At 32.7% G+C, this 22,402-nt stretch overlaps 1 protein-coding gene across 2 annotated transcripts; it reads right to left on the reverse strand.

The window, feature by feature from the left end:
- Positions 1 to 6,075: 6,075 nt before the first annotated feature.
- On the reverse strand, positions 6,076 to 15,585 carry LOC120279004 (CCR4-NOT transcription complex subunit 10-like). 2 transcript variants are annotated; one of them, XM_039285827.1, is made up of 6 exons: positions 15,221 to 15,585; positions 12,155 to 12,235; positions 9,576 to 9,758; positions 9,402 to 9,488; positions 9,252 to 9,323; positions 6,076 to 8,225 (listed from the first exon to the last, which is right to left on the reverse strand). In XM_039285827.1, exons 1-6 carry the CDS (start codon positions 15,395 to 15,397, stop codon positions 6,423 to 6,425), a joined length of 2,403 nt encoding a protein of 800 aa, XP_039141761.1. In that variant the 5' UTR covers positions 15,398 to 15,585; the 3' UTR covers positions 6,076 to 6,422. The 2 variants fall into 2 exon arrangements, with proteins under 2 accessions (XP_039141761.1, XP_039141760.1); XM_039285826.1 differs by having other exon boundaries at positions 12,149 to 12,235.
- Positions 15,586 to 22,402: the final 6,817 nt, after the last annotated feature.

Consider the following 22,402-nt stretch of genomic DNA (forward strand, 5'->3'; position numbering starts at 1 on the left):
GAATTGTTGATGCAGAATCATTAATCTCGACCATCTGGAACAGCACCACTACCAGAAATTAATTTTGGGCAAAGAAGATGGCGTGGTCACGGTATTGGTTTTAAAAACCGAGGTGGACGAGGACATTATAGTGGTCGAGGATGACGCGGTCGTGATGGAGGCCGAAATAATATCGGACACACGATAACAAAATTGATGTACATCAACAAAAGCAATAAAGCCACAACATGAGGTTAGAAACAAAGAGGAATACCTGCTATCGTTGTGGCCTGGAAAGTCATTGGTCCAGAATTTGCAGGACCCCTAAACATTTTGTCCATCTTTACCAAGAATTACTCAAAAATAAGAAAGGTAAAGATATTGAGATAAATTTTACTGACAACCCCACAGTTGATCCAATTGAGAATAATTCTACAAATAATTTAAATGTAATTGAAAATACATATTTAGATGTATCAGATTTCCTTATAGACTAATTTGTAATATGTCTTTATGTTTTATTAAATTATATTTTTCTTCTATTTTGTTAAAAATATGACTGATGATGAATGCATTATTGATTGAGAACAACACATACTATTTTGACAATAAAAATATATTTTATATTTTTATTAATAAGAAAGGCATTTATAGCCACAATAACAGGGTCATCAGACCTGATTGAAGGTTTCGGAGAAGCAGCATTGATGTTGCCAAATGGGATATCCTTGCAGATGAAAAATGCTCTCTATTCCCCTAAGTCTAGGAGGAACCTTTTAAGCTTTAGAGATATATGTCTCAATGGATATTATTTAGAGACGGTTGATAAGGAAGGAAAAGAATATCTTCATATTACACAAGTTATTTCATATCAAAAACGTGTACTTGAAAGCTTTCCCTGTATATCTTCAGGATTATATTTTACACGTATTAAAGTGATGGAATTACATACGGTATTAACCCGGAAGGTTAATGACTCGGAGATATTTAAAATATGGCATGAAAGACTTGGACATCCGGGTGCTATTATGTTACGCCGGATTTTTACTAGTTCTCATAGACACCCATTGAAGGATTATAAAATCCTAACAAATAATGAATATGCATATTCAGCTTGCTCAATGGGAAAGCTAATAACTATATCTTCTGTAACTAAGGTGACTGGTGCATCTCCTAAATTTTTAAAAAGAATATAAAGAGACATATGTGGACCAATACATCCATCATGCGGACCATTTAGGTATTTTATGGTTTTAATCGATGCATCGACTAGATGGTCCCATGTTTCACTTTTGTCTACAAGGAATGTAGCCTTTGCAAGACTATTGGCGCAAATTATCAAGCTTAAAGCACAATTTTCAGATTATCCCATAAAGACAATTCGACTTGATAATGCTGGTGAATTTTCATTAAAATCATTTTATGATTATTGTATGGCAGTTGGAATACATGTTGAACATCTAGTAGCTCATGTACATACCCAAAATGGGTTGGTAGAGTCATTAATTAAAAGACTTCAAATTATTGCCCGTCTAATGTTATTAAGGACGAAATTGCCTACAAGTGCGTGGGGTCATGCTATTTTGCATGCTGCAGCTTTAATACGGATCCGACCCACTGCATGTAATTCATATTCACCACATCAACTTGTTATGGGTAAAGAACCTGATATTTCACATATGAAAATATTTGGTTGTGCAGTATATGTGTCAATAGCACCACCAAATCGTACAAAAATGGGTCCACAATGCCGACTTGGTATATATGTTGGCTATGATTCTCCCTCAATTATACGATATTTAAAACCATTAACAGGGAATGTATTTACTGCAAGATTTGCAGATTGTCATTTTGATGAATCTGTCTTCCCTTTATTAGGGGGAGAAATGATTACTCAAAACAAGGCAAAAGAAATTGATTGGAATGTATCACGATTACATACCTATGATCCTCGTACCAATGAATGTGAACTTGAAGTTCAAAGGATCATTAAATTGCAAAATATTGCAAATGAAATACTTGATGCATATATTGATACCAAAATGGTAACCAAATTATATATACTAGCTGCCAATGCTCCTGCAAGAATTGAGATTCCTAAAACTCCATTGAAAGAAAATCAAGTAGAAAACAAACCACGACAAAAACATGGAAAACTAATTTGCGCCAAAAATTCAACTCCTATAAAAAGGAAGCAGAAAAATAAAGAGAGGGATCTCCCATGTAAAAAGGGAGAGGAAATTATGAAACCCTCAGAACAAGTTAATAAAAAAATCAATGGGGAATGATATTTATGAAAATATTGAAAATTCAATTTGCTATGTAGATGATGGTCAAAGAATGAATCGGCATGAGACCGAAATAAATGATATATTCATCTACAATGCGGCTATAGATATAGAAATAAATACTAATAATGATCAAGAACTACGATGTATTGAAGAATATCGACAAAGAAATGATTGGCCAAAATAGAAAGAAGCTATCTAGGTTGAGCTAAATTCCCTATCAAAACGAGAGATATTGGGGCCCGATAGTGCCAACACCATAAGGGATAAAACCAGTCGATTATAAATGAGCATTCGTGAGAAAAAGAAATGAAAATAATCAAATTATGAGATACAAAGCTAGACTGGTTGCTCAAGGTTTCTCTCAAATGTCCTGGTATTGATTATGAAGAAACATATTCTCCTGTAATGGATGGAATTACTTTTTTGATTTTTTTTAATTGCCATGGCAGCAAGTAATAAATTAGATATACAGTTGATGGATGTTGTCACAGCATATCTGTATGGATTACTTGAAAATGACATATATATGAAAATTCCTAAAGGATACAGAAAACCAGACATTACAAATCATCATCATTTATACTCTAATAAATTACAGAGATCTTTTAATAGATTAAAACAATCTGGACGGATGTGGTATAACCATCTTAGTGAATATCTTATAAAAGAAGGGTACCAAAATGATAGTATATGTCCATGTGTGTTTATTAAAAGTTATACACGGTTTTGTTAGGATAGCAGTATATGTGGATGATTTAAATCTTATAGGCATTCTTTCTGAAATTGTAATTGCAGCATCATATCTGAGGAAGGAATTTGAAATGAAAGATTTGGGAAAAACCAAATTTTGTCTTGGCATACAAATCGAGCACTTATCCTCAAGAATATTTGTGCATCAATCAACCTATATAGAAAAAGTGTTGAAGAGATTCAATATGGAGAAGGCTTATCCACTGAGTACGCCAATGGTCGTTCGGACTCTTGATGCCCAGAAAGATCCATTTAGTCCACCTGAAGAAGGAGAAATCATTCTTGGTCCAGAAACTCCATATCTAAGTGCAATTGGTGCATTAATGTACCTTATAAATAATACAAGACAAGATATAGCTTTTGCAGTAAATCTTCTAGCAAGATACATCTCTACACCGACACGAAGACACTGGAAAGGAGTAAAAGATGTGCTACGTTATTTATGAGGAACTATAGATCTGGGCTTATTTTATCCACAAGAATCTTCATTCAACCTCACAGGCTTTGCTGATGCTGGGTATCTGTCTGATCCTCATAAAGGGTGATCTCAAACTGGATACATATTTTCTTACAATGGTACAGCTATTTCATGGCGTTCCACAAAACAAACTCTTACAGCTACTTCATCAAATCATGCTGAAATTCTAGCCCTCCATGAAGCAAGTCGTGAATGCCAATGGTTACGATCTATGATTGAGCATATACAATCATTATGCAAATTATCATCAGTAACAACAAATGCTACAGTAATTTATGAAGACAACAGTGCTTGTATTTCTCAAATACAAGGAGGTTATATTAAAGGTGACAGAACGAAACATATATCACCAAAAATTTTTTACACTCATGATATCCAGAAAAAAGGCGTTATAGTAGTTCAAAAGATTCAATCCAATGAAAATCAAGTTGATCTATTCACAAATTCACCTCCCTAAAGTGCATCTACCAAAGACTTATACACAAAATCGGGATGAGAAGACTTAAGGATGTAAATAATTCTGATATAAGTTAAAAATTATTTATTTGAGGGGGAGATTTGAGGGGGAGACTATACTCTTTTTCCCTTCGCCAAGGTTTTTATCCCAATGGGTTTTTTCGAGGCATGGTTTTTAATGAGACAGTAACCCTCAAATATACCAAGGATAGTGTACTCTTTTTCCTTAGCTAGATTTTTATTCCACTGGGTTTTTCCTAGCAAGGTTTTAACGAGGCATATCCTTTACTCGTAGGCATCCAAGGGGGAGTGTTATAAATAAATATTATAATGGATGCCTACTATAGCAAAAATACTATAGCAGGCTGCATTACTGTAGCAACAATCTAGAAACCACTATAGTAGCCGCCAGTACTGTACTATTTCACTTACAAGGGTATTTTGGACCGTCGGATCAAATCGAACCTGACCATTCATTCAACTCTTGTAAGCCTATAAATACCCCCCTCACTTGTATATTTTGAATATAAAAGAAGAGAAGAAGAATAGAAGAAATAAGAGGAAGAAGAAGAAGTAAATTATCAAGATGTTTGGTAAATATTCTTGCTCTTTATTCTTATTATTCTCTTTATATTTATAAAATATTCTCAACAATATATATATATATATATAAATTTTTAATTTTTATTTTCTATGCAATCTTATACTCGCAATATTTTAATAAAATTTTAAAAATATTTTCAGATACTTAAAGTGGGTGTTAGTGAGAGCATCGGTCGGTTCATTTATTGAACCGAACCGAATTGTCGATTAACCCAACCAAAATATGTTAAAAAATGAGAATCGAACCGAACCAAATATAGGTAAAAACCGAAATTAACCAAACCGAAATTTTGGTTGGATTATTAACCATAATATGTTATTTAATCAAAATTATATATAAAAAACAGCTTTTAAATGATTTGTAGGTCAATTAATTGAAATATTAATTCATAATTTTTTAATTCATCATTATATCGTTTTAGGTTAATTATAACCTATTAAATAGTGGGCTTATAAATTAATTATTTATAACTTATACAAAAACCTAGCCTACATATATAATTTTTTATTTATATGACATAATTCGGTTCAGTTTCGGTTAAATCAAATTTTTTTACAAAAAACCGAACAGAACCGGATACCAAATTATTAATAGAATTGTCACCTAACCAAAACCAGAAAAAATTCAGTAACCAAACCAAAATTTTTATTCAGTTTGGTTAGGATTTGATATTCGGTTTTTCCGAATAATGCTCACGGTATGGCCAAAAGGGGGATACTAGGTGCAAGCATGTTGGCAAAAAGGCGAGCTCACCTCTCTCTAGTGGGCGCAAAGATGATCATGTCTTATATTAGGGCAAACATAGACCTCCATTGAGATGAGAAATGTAGGACTAAATTTGTAATTTTAATTTAATTAAAATTTATAAAGATGCCAATAGACTAAACGATAATTGGCATATAATTTCAATATGCAAATGTATAATATATTATAATTATGAATAATTTTAAATATTATGCATTTTTATAATTCTTTGTATATTTTGGCCAAATGCTCCCAAGAACATGAGCTACCCATCATGAATGTCTCACTCTTGTTTTTGTCCACACTTCTCCTTCCACAATACTTGAATTATTAAGAAGAGAAAGTAGATGGTTATAATTTTTTTTTTGGAAATGTTAATAATTATATTTTAAATTCTTAGGCAATTTTGCTGGCTGAAATAAGGAAACTCTCATTCTATATTACTTTTGTTGTTTTAATCTGGGTTAAAATGAATTTTCTCCTTGTTTATGCAACAAATAATTTACACATGATATTTGATGATATAACAATCATTTTCACCCACATTGTTTGTTACTTACAATTAAGTTAATAAATAGAGATTGAAATTCTCAAAAGCAATACAAACCATCAAACTGGAATTCAATTATTTTCTCACCTCCACTGCCTAACCAAGCAACAATTTAAGTAAAATACAATTTCAGAAACAAGTATTTTTCTTTTTCAGTAATTTATTAACTAACAAAGAAAGTGAAAGACATTGTGAACTTGTTTGTCCTGGAAAAGAAAGAGCCTTCCCATTAACATCACTGTTAAATGAATGAAATTTTAGCAAAATCCTAAAAAAGGTGCTGTTTCTTCTTCTCTATCATTGACATGCATTACATGGTAAGATCAAAAGCTGGGCACAAACAGATCAAAATTAATCTGTCATACACCACAAAACGACCCTATTGGTAATGGTAGGAAAAATACTTATTTCTACCAACAATCATTTTTCTATGGTACATAAAAACACTAGCATCGAAATTATCCCTCCGGTAAAGCTTTTCATCTAACCGAACACACGGGAGGATACAAATCAATTGGGAAAACCGGAAAAATAAAAAAAAGAACACAAAAACATCCTAAGCTGCTCATTTCATTGTTTAGCCTCTGTACTTGAGTAGAATCTCACATGCCTGCTTTGTTTCAACTTGACGAGGGCGTCTTGTGTCTTACCCCATAGGAGATCCACGTAAATCGCAGCAAGAATAGCTCGGGGGTTATTCGGTACGTGAGACAATGCTTTAGTTACAAACTGACTAGCCATTTCGGAATTTCCCTCAATGGAAAACATAGTGGCAATGTTGAGGTAAAGAATGCCACGAGCCTCTTCGGGCTTCAAGGTTTTGCCACCTTGAGCTTCATCAACTTGCCATCTCTCTCTGTCCTCATCACTGTATGGAAAAGTGACATCAGTCGTGTCTAAGAGATATACCGATAATTGCTTCGCTGCTTCTTTAGGTTCGTTCAGGTGGCAATGTGCTTCAGCTGCGTATACACGGCTGAGAAAATTATACATCCTGGAACAGCCAGGCAATTGCTGAAGTCGAATTGCAGCAGCAAGTGCTTTCTTTGGATTTTCCAAGCTAAGCTCCACGTATGCTAGGTCAGCTAGAACTGCCTGCTTTATCATATGGTTCTCTTTTTGGGACAAATCTAGATACGAAGAAAGAGAACTCTGAAATATAGTGCCACGGTTCACCTTGGTTTCTTTAGAATCACCATTCGCACCAGTTAGCATAGAGGCTGCTCCTCTAGAGGCTCCATGTGATCCTGTTGTCTTATGGCTTGTTACTTCCACTTCTGATGCAGAGCGTGAAGCATTGTGTTTTGATTTTTTTTCTTCCAGCTCGGTTAATAAATCAAGGGCTTTGTTCAAACACTGGCGAGCAAATGGAAGTGAGAGAATGTCTTTATTTTTATCATCAGGATCAAACAGAATATCCTCTCCAGTGTCATCCAAATGCCTGTTACTCGAGTTAATGTTCTCCACAAATAAATGCCTCCATTTGCCTGAACCAATTACTTGAACTTTAATCTCTTCACTGCTAGAGGAAGGGGTTTTTTGAAGGAGACCCTTTTCTTGAGCTAATAAACAGCATTCAGCGAACCGGAGCCATAAAAGAAGTCGACTGTGAAAAGGAGCAGCTTTACGGAAACATCTAGCTGCAACTAATGGTTTTCCACAGGCTAAATATTGCAAGCCACAATTGTAAAATATGACAAGGGATTTATCCTGTGAATAAGTTGAAAGTTTTGGAGGCTTCTCAGATCGTAGTGCTGAGCAGCTATGTAATGCCTTCAAAAAATACCAGATAGCCGTGTGATGTTCTCCTAGTTGGTGAGATATGCATCCAAGGTTGTTATGCAGTATAGCCCGAATTCTTTGTTCTTTCTGACCCATGAATGACATCAAGTGTTCTCTAGCATTTTGATGGTTGCCACAAGCATATTCTAGGTGGGACTTCAACAGCAGTGGTGAACCTCCGCTGCCTTTAATATTCTTAACAAGCTTGAGTTCACGCTTTACTGCCTTCAGGTTTCTGGTAAGTAGCAGAAATTTGACCTTGTAAAGTTGCACAATGGCAGGCGCAATCCGATCAACTGATGATTTTGAGACATCCTTTGTAGCAGACCTACCCAAGTTAGGAGTACCACCATCCATTGCTGAGATAAATGTTTCATACTCCAATGATTCATCCAATAAAGTTCGTGCGAGGGAGTTCTCAGGAATGCTTGGACTGTCACTTGAATCTGATCTAGAGGCATCTTGCACATTGACATTAATGTTTGCTGAAGCAACTTCATTTGAATATTGATTATCAGCACCAGTTCCATCATCAATTTGGTTTGTGAGGCAGCCAACACCAAATAACTTCTCCAAATATTGAATCACATCCTAGAAAGCATACAATTTTGTGCCACATCAGTAAGGAGGAAAGGATTACAAAGGAACAGAATTGAACCACAAAGTTAATTAGTGGGTTATTTTGCTATGGACATCTACAAATAAAGACAAGCATCCAAATGAGAAATGGCGTACTCTCTAGTATGCTCATCTCACTCACGTCAGCTAAAAGAAAACAGAGCAATAGCAGATAAGGGTTGTTTCCATGTAAAATTTAAATGAAACATGTCATATTATTTGATCACCAACAAATGAAAATCGAGAGAAACATAGAAAATATACCCAAGAATGTAACCACAACAATACAGAATGAAATCGAAACGGCATACAAATCAAGAGATTGGGCTAGACCAAATTAAATTTGTGGCAGCATTGGCCAAATGCAAATATCTTAACAAAAGAGACATGCTTTCATCTACAGCAAGAAAACCTAGATGTCATGCCAGAAACAATGAATACTTGGTAAAATATCAGAATTATATTCATGCTGATTGTGAAAGGTTCATGGAAGTTAGAGAAGTAGTGGAATTATGGAATTACTCCTCTTTCTACTTGAGAAAATAATCCAGAGATGATCAGTCACTGGCATTCTGGAGGTTGGAAAGGAGGACTCAGAGCCATGCCATTTTGTTCACAGCACAGATGTGATTGAAAATTGATATGTCTAATACAGAGAAAATTCACATGGTCCATGGAAAAAAGGAGTGATAGACTAAACTGAAATGTCATAAACAAACTCATAACTTAAGATATTGGAAAAACCCAGAACCAAGAAGCAGTTGCCAGATTAACAATAATGAACTGGATTTGTTCAAGTGGAAGGATCAGAAAAGCACAATAAAGGAAAAAAAAATTATACAAACCCAGGGTCAAGCATGAAGCAAGTACAAGCAATTGAAGATTTCCAAACATCCATAAACTATTCCATACTCATTTATATGATGGACCCAAAAGATAAATAAAATAAAGTTTATGTGCTTAGAAAAAGAAAGTTGCAGTTTTGAATCTTTCACTTACTGCAGCTCTCAGCGCATCTTGGGAAGCTAATGCAATATCCAGTAAAAGAAAGCATATCTGAAGAGTATTTGCCTGTGTTGAAAAAATAATATGAATTAGGAAATAGAATTGAGTTTGTTCAGTAACTTTCTTGAAAGTCATCTATAATACTTCATCGACAGATTTTATGTTTTGATATAATGGCTCTAGTCTTGATAATGCACCATCGTAGTCATGCAGAGCATACAGAATTACTGCCTGAAAAATGAACCAAGATGAATACATAAATCCCCAAAGGATGAACAGATAAATGAAAATAAAAAACAAAGGGAGTGGGCAACATACAGTGTTTAAAGTCACGATGGAAGTATCAAATTCATCTGCATAGGTAATGCGGCTAGAATTTGGAGCAGAAAGCTGATATAATGGAGTCGAGCTTGCAGTAGATCCTGAGCCCAGATTGCTTCCATTGTTTCCAATAACATCCCTCTCCTCCCTAGAGGACCGGACAAGGTCTTCGCTTTGCCTCTGCAGTATTAGAAAATCAGTATAAAAATTGCATAGCATAATTACCAGTATAAAATAATGAGTTGCATTGCATAATTACACATGCAACTTCCAATAATGAACTGCATGTTTAGAATGTACACGTACTACCACACCTTGTAATGCAAAGGTCAAAAGCACAGAGAAAACATCAGACTCTATTCTCCACAAGAGTGTCCAAGTCAAATTGGTCATTGATTTGGCAATCATTTTAAGAGTCTAAACATAACCTACTTTATTGGTGATGCAGATCAGATCAAACCAATCTAAGCATGAAAAAGATCTGTCAGAGATGTCACAAATCACTAAATAGAAAAAAATATCCAAAATCAAGTAAAACACAAGGTCTTTCAAAGTGGGCTAAAAAACTATATTGCCAAAATATCCAAAGCAGTAAGAACAAACAACTGTACCAACATCATGAACTGCAAATATTTGCGGAAAGGCCAATCAAGCACTGAAATTCAACGATTAAAAGAAATCATGAATTATTTCAAAAAAATTATAGCTCAATATATTCATACAAAAACAGATTAAAAAAATAAAATTTGCAGTGTAGAAAAAAATTTGGCTAGAAAGAAGAGGAAGAAACAAAACAATCATAACTATGTAAAATCATAGTTTAAAAAAGCTGTTGAGGCGTACGCCTCGAGGCACGCCTTGAGGCGTTCCTCCTATAAAATGCATAAATCCTACGCCTCCTATAAAATGCATAAATCCTACGCCTCAAGACGCTCTGCCTCGAGGCGCAAGAGGCGTGCGCCTCACCCACCACCATTTCTTTCTCCCTATCTGATGTATACATAGTTAATATACCAATATATATATTGATAAATTGCTAAGTTTCTATTTTGTATAAATGAAAGAAATCTTAATTTATTTAATACTAATTTTAAAATTTCATCAAAATGAAATAATTATGTATTAAAAAAACTCACCACAAAAGATTTGACATACTTATTAATTGATCTGTAAATTACCAAGTAACCAACTAATCATTTAAAAATAAATTCTAAATCTAACTAATCATTTAAAAATATGGTGTACCCAATCATTTAAAAATGGAATCGTAACTAATCATTTAAAAATGAATCGGTAATTGAAAATTTGAAATCAATTATTCTTTGGTTTTTTTTTAAATAAATGGATATACAAGAGACCCATTTAAATAGCCCTTAATTTTTTTTACCAACTATATTTCCAAAAAAATTATAAAAAAAACTCGATTACTATTTTGGGGCAATTACAAAACAATTTCTTAGAAACTAGAATGAACTATGAAGTTTAAGTTAAAAACTATGGAAAAACCAAAGACAATTAATCTTTTTATTATTAATTTCATGACTATTTTGTCAATTACTATTTACATTTTCAGTTTTTGTTGAGGCTTACGCCTCAGACCGCCTCGAGGCATGCCATTCGCCTTTTTAAACATTGTGTAAAATTTGAAACATCTTGATATGGTTGATAACAAGAAGTTCCTCTATAGTCCTTAAAAATTGGATCTCAAATTATTTATAAATTCAAAGACATATGGACACTGAAAAAGGGATTAACATGTAAGATAGCATATATATTTTTACAAAATCTTTTTTAATTTGAGGCTTACACCTCACCTCACAAAAGCAAAACGCCTTATGCCTTCTTTAACATTGCTATTTCCATAACTCTTCTATGGGTTCACAAAATGTGACGATAAAAAGCAAAAACCTACCGTAACATTGGCAATTGAATAAGGATAATCTGGTGTAACAGAAAATTGTTAAACATACTTCTGATGTATTTTATAATGGAAATTTAAAAATTGTAATAGCATACAATGGTTGAAGAATTAGATAGATCACAGTGAGCTTTGGTAACTATTCAAAGATGAGAAAAAAATTTTCTAGCTTAGGAATATTTAGGGACAGTCAAGACAAAAATGACGAACTCCATCGAAATGAAATCAGAAAATAATGATGTTAGTACAGATTATCAATCAATTTAATGATTGTCACTAAGAAACAACATACAGAGAATTAATATATTTTTTGCAGCCAAAAAGTAGAAACTAATGAACCAGAAAAAAAAAAGAAAGAAAAAAAAAGGATGGATCTTGAATAAAATTGGCTAGAATGAATTGAACTAATGGATCAATAAGAAGGGAACAGTAAGAATGAAAATCTTCAAAATCTTTTATAGTACATGATTTTAAGTGATCACTTCAAAGGCAAAAGGGAGTATAAATAATATACTAAGAATGGACTATAAATAATAAGTATAAAAAGGAAAAAAGTCTAAAAAGTAACCCAAAGGAAATAAATTATCTAAAATTTCAGAAGTGAATGATTGACAAACTAAATGGTGAATCCCTGAATTTCTTTTCATCTTACCTTTACCTTGTCAAGCACATCAAGCAATTTCCTTGGATTGGAACAACCATTGCAGAAATATTGAGCAACAGCCTTGTTATGAACAACCTGAAAGATTAGATCCACAATTTAAGTAACAGAATTTGAAGAAATATATATCATGGCACACTTTCAGAAATACAAGTAAAAATAACTCACACATAAGGGAACCAGTATCATAAAAGATTGTAACATTGACCGAATTCCCTAAGGTGCTTTTTGTGCATATTCATGTTAGTAGAGTTTCCCTCATAGGAGAAAAGAAGGACCATTAAGATAGACCAACAAAGGAAAACATTATAAATATGAACAAACTATAATGAGGATAACAAGCATACTGATACAAAATAGATAAGTCGCCAAAGGTAACAGCATGCTTCTTAACAACCAGACAAATACTAACAAATAGTTGAACCAAGAAAGAACAAAGGGTGATTACAGGAAAACAGAATAAAAGGAAGTTGACTGCAATTTACCTCAGTGAGGGCATTGTCAACATCATCAGTGCATGCACAAACTGGAAAAAACCAACAGTTACCTTCACTACCTTATGGACAGGTTTGTATACGAAACTTCAATGCAATCAGAAACAGGGACTGTGGATAAAACAGAATATGGCAATCTCATAGGTACAGGGCAAAAACACAATTCCCAAATCTAAACCTTTAAAAAATATTCAAACCCAAAGCCATCCCAAACTACCAAACCCATTTATAATCTCTAACTAAATTCTAAAAGCTGTTCCAAACCCATTAAATGTTTTAAATAAAAAAAACCAATAATTCAAATTTAGCAACTCAATACACACTCATTCCAAATAATCAAACCTTAGTAAATAAATTGATCTTCAAAAGTTAAAAAATGTATATATTTTGTACAAACTAATATAACTGTAGAAGATTAAAAAAAATGAAAGATCCAATTCAGTTGAGGTGTTGTCTCAAACAGAACAAAAAGAAATATTGTTACTTACCTAGAGTATACGAAAATTGAGCTTAAGAGATTTCAAAAAATAACACGAAAATCAGAAGAAAATAAAGTTGTCTAAATTTTGGTAAAAAACACTATGCATTATAGATTTACAAATAACAATAGTAATCAAGAAAATCAAATAATAATAGTCATTAAGCAAATATTCCAATTTCATATGTGTATATATGGACATATGCAGATATATTACTTGGTTTTCTAGTTTCAGGCTTCGCATTTCATGGGTTCTGTGCTAGATACCTATGAACTATGTACAAGGATTCGAGGTATTTAAGGGTTAAATTCCAAACCCTCCTCAAGCAGATCCTATCAGGGTTTACATAAATTGGGTGCCAACCAAGCCCATAAAAACTGTCATCCCTAGGAAAAATAATGATAGTGACCGTAGATATACTAAAGCAAAAACTTAATGGACATTGCACATGGCACAAAAGTTCAAACATATTAAGGCATGATTTCATCTTCCCATTGCCCTCCATCAAAGCCAAGCATATGGTTTAAGAAAAGAGATAAACTACAATTATCTTCAATAAACAAAGCTAAACAAAAAAGAAATTCTTCAGCGGTTGGGGTTAAAAATTACATTAATGTATATGTTTGAAGAAATCATTTGAGTACCCTAAACGAAGCATTCACGAGCCATCATAAAATTATGCTTGAAAGGAGAAGTAATGAACAAATAAATAGACTTAGAACATTCTCCAAGGTTGCATAGGAAAGATACTACATGGCCTATAATGATCAAATCCTTCCACTAATTTAATGGGATTCAAAGTAAAACGATTATTTACAAAAGACTTGAATTTCTTATTCTCTCTTGATGAGGACAAAAAATGAAAACAGCTTCATTGCTAACATGTTGCCTAAAGAAATGAGTAGCTAAGGATCAAGTAACCAAACAACATAAATCTTTATCTACAGCGTGTTCTGGTATCTTGCAATGCACTAGACATCCTCTAATTCTTGATTTTCATTGTATCAAAACATATGTTCATCTTGGACCTTCATATCAATCCTTTTAAAATTCAAATACCTCTTGGAAGTCGGAACTCCATTTTGACATTTAGCTCGTGCTTCTTTTAAATTAGACAAATTAAATGTTTCCAATACCTTTTTGCATATTCTGTTTAATTGACCAACTACCTTAACCTTGCAAATGTTGCACAAGTTTTCATCCCCAATGTGGTGAAAATTATATCATAGAGATTAAGTTTAAATTTTGATTTGTTGCTTTTCTCTGGTTTTTGTTTAAGATTAGGGACTAAGATTGCTATGTTTCTTTTTGGAGGCATAACTTGATGCTTTTCTCATTATTGGTATCACGGCTCATTGGATACAAAACTTCCACCATTCTATAATTACAAATTATGGGCATAAAAATGGATTTCAGAATATTGGGTGAGCATGGAGGAAGTGGGAAGAAAATAACAAAAGAAAAAAAAAGGTGTCAATGAAGGACATCATGAATTATTGGGCGCATTGAAAGGTACTCAAATACAACTAGATATATTTTCATGCAGCTGAATTACTGTATCTCTAGCTAACCATTTGTCTTTGTTGCATGTTAGCTTCGAAGTATTTTCATACATACGCTTATATTGGAATATTCACATATACAAATGGGTTTCCGTATATTTCAGGGTAAAGAAGATGAAAGCGGAAACAAAGATGCCAAAGCGGCAGGCACTAAAGCTTGGAAACAACAATGCTTCGGAGGTCAACTAGCAATCATTCACCAAAGTCTTAAAAATAAGAATTGACAAAGTTCAAATCCCTAGTCAAGCCATGTCTCAGAAATCATGCCCTACCGAATATACTCATGAAAAATCAACACCACTATTTTCCATCCAATCAAACACCACAAGTAAACCAATTACAGCGATGGCATAAGCACTCACTTTACTTAAATTTATAATTTACACATTTCAATCAATTCAACAATAGTGAAAAAAAAAATTCATTGATACACTGAATAACAAAAAGGATTCATAAACAGCAGATCAAATGAAACGAAAATGGAAACCACTAGGAGAAAACAAAAAGATCAAGATCCCAGAGGGTAACCTTCGCATCGTCCTCCTTCAACTGCGAAAGCTGGTTCAAAACCTCAACGCACTCCGAATACCTTCCACTCTGAAACAACGCGGCAGCCTCCTTCGCCAGCGCCGCAGTGACGGAAAGAGCACCGTCCTCCTCCACCGGCCCATCGCCACCGGCCGCCGTTGGATCCCGCCCGTCCATTCCCAGATCTGGGAGCCACGATCCGATCCCAAATCCAAACAACCTGGGGCGCAATCTTGGGGTTGGAGATAGCTAGGGTTAGGGTTTTGGATTTGGGATTTGGGAACGATGAGAACGAAATCGGTTTTGTGTTCTTTGGATATCGATCGGGATTGATTGTGAGAAGGAATGGCGGAAAAAGGGGAAAGAACTGGGGGGGCATTTGTTTATATATGTTTTATGTTTCAACCCTGAAAATAATAAAAATTAAATTGAGGGCTTTATCTGAGAAATTCACTAAGGTTGACCAAAGCTTTTTTTTTATTAGCGCTAAATGGCTTGGACTTGTGAAATTCAGATTTACACCCTTGTAAAAATTTTTTTTTCAATAATAAATAAATAAATATTTATTCATATTATAAATTTATTTTTTAAATCAAAATTATTTATTATCCATTTAAAAAATTATATATATATATACTAGCATAGATATTCGTGCTTAAAGTATAGGTTTCATTTAATAATCGGAATCGTTTAAAACAAACTTCAAAAAAGTCACTTAATAAAAAAAATAATTAATCACTAATATTATTAAATATATTTGATAAAACAATAACTAATGATATAATATATAAATAATAAAAAGAAATTGTTAAACAATAAAAACAAGATTAAAATAAAAACATATTATATATCTATTTATTCATTTTATTGTTCCAAACCAATGAAAACAAACTACAAAAGCAAAATTAAAATACACAAAATCACATCTATACATATATAAAAAAGAATAATAAAAAATTAAAAATTAAACATTGTAGAATTAGTAAGTATAATATATAAATATATATAATAATGATATTTATTACGAGTATATAGATCAAATTAATAGTCCGAATGAGGCTGATGCTAAGTTGGTATTGATGTCAGCATCCACATTATTCTTCCTCTCACTAAAAAAAACACTTAATTTCTCTTTATTATTTAAACCTTTAGGGTGTGTTTGGTTGGATGAATCGAAAATCGACTTTGGATTTTGATTTACAAATGAACCTGAAATTTATGGATTTGAAAATACATGAATGCAAAAATCGGTGTTTGGTTGGATGTAATCGAAAAATCATGTACATGAAATTTTGTGTTTGTTTTGAGGAATTTGTAAATTTGTATTATGAAATCCAGTGTTTGGTTTGATGTATTAAGAGATGTGGGCACCCATGGTGAGATTACCCCCCAGACTCTCAAACTCACAATCTTTTGTGTTTGTTTTTATTTTTAATGTCAATGTTGATTATTTTATTGATTGTAATTATTATCTTAATTAACATAAGCATTAAATTTTTTTAATTAAATTAATTTCTAAATTATTGATATATTTTTTAAATATATTATCAATGATGACTTCTCCAATAATATTTTACTTGTTTTCTTAAATTTTATTTAAATAATTCCGAGTTAAATAAACTTTAATTATGCATGTTAAATAAATTTTGAATAAAAAATTAATTAAATGAGTTATTACTCAAAATTTAATTAAATAAATGACCACATTTCATAATATCTCATTTAATATTTTTGAATAATAACATTGCTACAAATTAGCTTCTTGTACACCATATGTCATACAACTATGAAGAAAAAAAAATACATGTAAATATAACCTGCAATCAACTTTAATAAGGCCTTGTATTCATACCAGGCATTCCATAATAAAGTGTTTGCATATTAAATCAAGAAACAAATCAAACAACAATACATACAACATGATTTTCAGCAGAAATATATATAGATATAAACAAATTTTTGGAGGAAAATATACCAATAAGCAAGAAAAAGGCTAGATCTAAAAAGATTTAAGTGTGGATATCTAAAAAAATCAGAAAAATTAGTTACCTTAAGCTGGAAAACAACAAATATCAAGGAAACTTCAAAGTTTAGTGAAGATCTGCAAGGAATAATGCATAAAATCCAAGAAAAATATAGTTAGATCAAGAAACATGAGAGTTATAAGAACAAATAAATATAAGGAAGATCATAAGAAAAATTAGATCCAATTGGTAGAACTTAACAGAGGGTGATGAAGATAATTTCATGTAAAGGTTTTGCTATGATCAAAAGATAAGATGATCTCTTACAACCGGAGGATGTTGATGATGCTCGATCTTGTGCAATATCATCAACCGGAGGATGGCGTGAACAGAGCATTCAAAGAACTCTTGGAGGAGATGAGCCGATGCTATTGTGTGGGAGAACCGCAAGCCCTTGCTGGTGTGAGCAGAGGACAGCCTTGGAGGAGCTCTTGCTGGTGTGAAACCTTGAAGAAGCTCTTGCCGGTGTGAGCGGAGGATGACAACACTCGTATGAAACCCCTCTTCTTTTCCTTCTTTGATTTCTTTTTCTCAGAATTTGGTTTTACGCTCAATTTGGGCGTAAAACGAAATACTCCCAAAAAGGCATTGTAGTGTAAAACCAAATACACCAGGATTTACAGATTCACCCAAACAAACAAAGGATTTCATAAAGTGTTGTATTTGGTTTTACATGTAAATTATGTTATATGTAATTAATTGTTCACTACAAAAAATAGATTTTAATTCAATATTTTCTAATTCTTTCGGAGGTTTGGGGAAAAAAATTATTAGTAATTATGTTATATTTCAAAATTTCTCTCAACCATTGTTTCATGTTTGGATGAACCATTTAATATTAATAGTTTCATTACTCTTACAAAATAATAGGAAGTGTGTATTTTACTTTCACTTTGTTTCAACTTAAAAGTAGAGGGTCACATCTTAGGCCATATCCAATAAAGAAACACATACATAATTAACAATTAATGATGGGTTTTCTTTCAAAACAAACATATTTTATTTAAATCATTTGTATTAATTGAAATTTGGATTCTATTAAATAAAAGTGTTATATGCATATAAGGGAAGAGAGAGAGAAACACAAGTACAATTATTGGGGTATAAGGGTGGAGAAAGACACAAGCAGGGATACAATTATTGGGAAGAAAGAGAGAAAGGGTGAGAGGGAGGGTTAATGTCTTCATCCACTCCATATACATAAATTTTTTAAATAGTCACACAAACGCTCACCACCCATAAGGTTGCATCTGTTACTATCTTTATTCTATCTACTTTAAGAGTAAGTTTTCCTTTCATTATCTAGGTTTACATTTTTCGCCTATGTATTTTCTTGTATTTCTTGCCTTAGTTTTTGGTTTTGTTCCTTTTCCCTTTTCAAATGTGTGACCATTATGTTCTTCTTAATCTTAGAATGGGAGAGATATTGCAATCTTTTTACTGAAAGCATTTCTCAAGATATAGTTGAAGAAATCCTTGGATATATAAGTTCAATATCTTCTAAATCTCTTCATGATCTCAAAATTTTGCTTGGATGGTAATTTTATTCATTCATAGAATAAAAACAAAATAACTATTTCTTTCAATAATGAGGAAATGGTTTTTTTTTTTTCAATTGCAAAAGTTTTTATGAAGTGTCAAAAAGTAAGAGAGTTGGCCAATTAATGCAAGTAGACAATTTATAGTACCTTGGCATGGAAGAGTATATTAGATTTCTTCGGAATTGCGCATGGAGTGGAAATTTAGAAGCTAGTTTGGAAATTTGCTTGGTAGAATATTTATAATTTCAACACTTGTTTTAATCTTAGATAAGTTATACAATTAATATTGGAAACTAATTTTTTAAATTATTTTGTAGGTAGAATGTATAAAGTTGAAAATAGATTCAAGCATCAAATATCTACAAAATACAACTTTTAAAGATTATTTACATGCAAGATACGCAATAGAGATTATTTTGAACAAAAATCAGATGATGCATTCCTTTGTCATAAAAATGTTGAATTTGGTTGCTAATGGAAAAGTTGATACTGTTTCAAAAGTAATAGGTAATCATATAATAAACAATTACTGATATTTTTTAGCAAAAGTTTTTAGAGAAATCGTATAGAGTATTGAAGGCAAATGGGTAAAACAAAAGGAGGGATGGGAGTGTGAGAACCACTTCTGGGGGTGAAAAGCCAACGATGTAATTTATAATGAATTGTTAGGTGAAGATGGATTAGTAAGAGAGTTTTGTAGTTAAGTTTGTAAATGAAAATATGAATTTAATTTATTTTTAGAACTCATATAATTTTTGTAGTGTTTATGTTTTTTTTTTAATTGTAGTTTTCTATGCGTGTAATCTAGTGTTACATGTGTACTTTCTTGGATGAGTGCGATATGGGCTAAAGTTTGGAAGCAAGAACTAGTTTAAGATTTCATTGTTCTAATTAATTTAGTTATTGTGCTTTCTTAGCTCTTGTGACAGCAGGAATTGAGCCCACTTGTTATTCTGAGGTTGTAAAAGATGAAAGTTGAAGGATGCCATAAGAAAAGAGATACAAGATTTGGAGAATAATGGGACTTGGACTTTAGAGACCTTGCCCCCGGGGGAAAAAGCAATTGGGTACAAATATGTATACAAGATCAAGTATAACTTAGATGGAACACTAGAGCATCATGAAATACGCTTAGTGATTCTAGGGAATAGACAAGTGGAAGGTCGCGATTATACTGAGACTTTTGCCCAGTTGCTAAGATGGTGATAGTAAGAGCATTCTTGGCTATTGCGGTAACAAAGAAATGGGAGTTGCATCAAATGGATGTACATAATGCATTCTTACATGGTGATTTAGATGAAGAGGTCTATATCCAGATGCCTCCAAGATTTTCTACAAAAGATTCAACAAAGGTGTGCAAATTAAAAAAGTCACCCTACTGATTACAACAAGCTCCTCGTTATTGGTTTTCTAAAATTCGCGACAGTGTTAAAGAAGTTTGGGTTTATTCAATCTTACTTTGATTATTCGCTATTTATGTATTACGATGATGATATACACCTAAGTGTGTTAATATATGTTGATGACTTGATCATAGCTGGAAATAACTCCGAGACTACTGCCATGTTCCAAGAGTAATTAAGCAAATGTTTTTATATGAAAGATATTTCTTGGGCATTGATGTCTCCCGTGGTTTAGAAGGTATTTCTCTTTGCCAATGCAAATATGCCCTGAACATTATTTTTGAAGTTGGTTTATTGGGAGCAAAGCTGACATCTTTTCCTATAGAACAAAATCATCAACTGTTATTGACTACAAGTGCAATCATGGGTGATCTTGAGCAATATTGATGGTTGGTGGGGCAACTAATACATCTTACTATTACAAGACTTGAGCTTAGATATTTTATTCATGTCCTAGCTTAGTTTATGCAATGTCCATGACAAGATCATTGGGAGGCCACTTTGGGAGTGGTGCGTTACTTGAAAAGACATCCCGAACATGATAGTTTCTTATGGGTTGACAATGATTTTTGCTTGAATACATATTGTGATTTTGATTGGGCAAGCTGCCCAATGACTTGATGCTCACTGATAGGTTATTTTGCATTGTTAAGATCCTCTCCTATCTCTTAGAAGACAAAGAAGCAACAAACAATGTCAAAATCTTCTGCAGAATCTAAGTATCGCACAATGGCAATCGGTAGATGTGAGTTAAGATCATTGAAAGGTTTGCTTCAGTTATTAGGGGTGACACATGATGAACCTATGCACCTACATTGTGATAGTCAAGATGCTCTCCATATAGCCACAAACCCAATTTTTCATGAATGGACAAAGCATATTGAGGTCAATTACCACTTCGTTCATGATAAGATACAACAGGCCAACATTGCCACTTGTTATGTTAGAACTACAAACCAGTTAGCTAATATTTTCACCAAGGCCCTCGGACAACAATAGTTTGAATACTTTATTAGCAAGTGGACCATTCGAGATTTACATGCTCCAATTTGAGGGGGAGTATTAGGCAGGGGAGTATATAGGATATGTTTTAGGTGAGAATATTCTTCATGTATATTTTAGGAAGGATATTATTTTTTTATTGTGATTCTTCGTATATTTTAGGCTAGAAATGTTTGCTTGGGCAAGAAGTTAAATGATTTGTGAATCTCCATTTGTATATATATATATATTGACTTGTATTGGTCAGTAAAAGACAGAAAGAAATTCCATTAAACCACCTTTGCAATTTTACATAAATAATTAACAAATAATAAAAAATAAAGCAAGAAAGAAGAAAGAGCCCCTCTTAAGTCATCATATGGCTCTTTGTTCTCTCTATTTGTTATCAGGTAATTTAAGTCCATATTTGAATGAATGATTATAATATGATATTAATCAAATTAATATTAAAGTCTCTTCATAATTTTTATACTAAACATAACAGCATCCTAACAAATTAATTATTTCATTGTAATAGATTGTCCTCTAATTTCTTGGAGTAAATATTAACGATAATTTTTGGAATTTTGGCATATTATGAAGATAACTAATGCATATAATAAAATTGATGAAGGAAAGGCATAAATATGCTTGCTTTAGCACGTGGTCCTGAATGAAGAGTAATATGTTGTCTAGGTTACTATATGAATGGATTTCGGTTCCACAAAAGAGATTGTGATGAAAAAAAAGTAAAATTGTGGAGTATGGTTAAAGAGGAAGGAAATAGTGGAAAGTTGTTATATTACAGAGTAACATTAGACATAATTGAATTTCTCTATACAAGAGGAAACAAAATTACGTTATTTAGATGTGATTGGTATGATACTCTTCGGGAGGGCATTGGTTATTAAAAAGATTATTATGGAATTGTTAATGTTAACATATTACAAAAACTACATATAAATGATTCATTTGTTCTAGCATCTCAAGTAACTCAAGTTTATTATATTTGATACTTAAAAGATCCTACATGGACTACAATTATTGAGATGAAGCCAATAAATCTTTATGAAATGCCATGAAATGAAGATGGGCCATACTAAGAAGACTATATAGTTCATGATATAAGTGGATTATTGAGTCAAGATGATTATGAATATATAGATTGGATTAAGCATTGAGCCAAGATGCTTTTGAATATATAGATTGTAATAAGCATTGAGTCAAGATGCT

The sequence above is a fragment of the Dioscorea cayenensis genome, chromosome 16 (assembly GCF_009730915.1).
Source record: "Dioscorea cayenensis subsp. rotundata cultivar TDr96_F1 chromosome 16, TDr96_F1_v2_PseudoChromosome.rev07_lg8_w22 25.fasta, whole genome shotgun sequence".
NCBI lineage: Eukaryota > Viridiplantae > Streptophyta > Magnoliopsida > Dioscoreales > Dioscoreaceae > Dioscorea > Dioscorea cayenensis.

Coding starts and splice junctions, on each gene's coding strand:
- LOC120279004 (XM_039285826.1), bottom strand. CDS start 15,397: ATGGACGGGCGGGATCCAACGGCGGCCGGTGGCGATGGGCCGGTGGAG. Junction 12,236..15,220: donor TGAAGGAGGACGATGCGAAG/GTTACCCTCTGG, acceptor CTAATCTTTCAG/GTTGTTCATAACAAGGCTGT. Junction 9,324..9,401: donor ACATAAAATCTGTCGATGAA/GTATTATAGATG, acceptor TTTTCAACACAG/GCAAATACTCTTCAGATATG.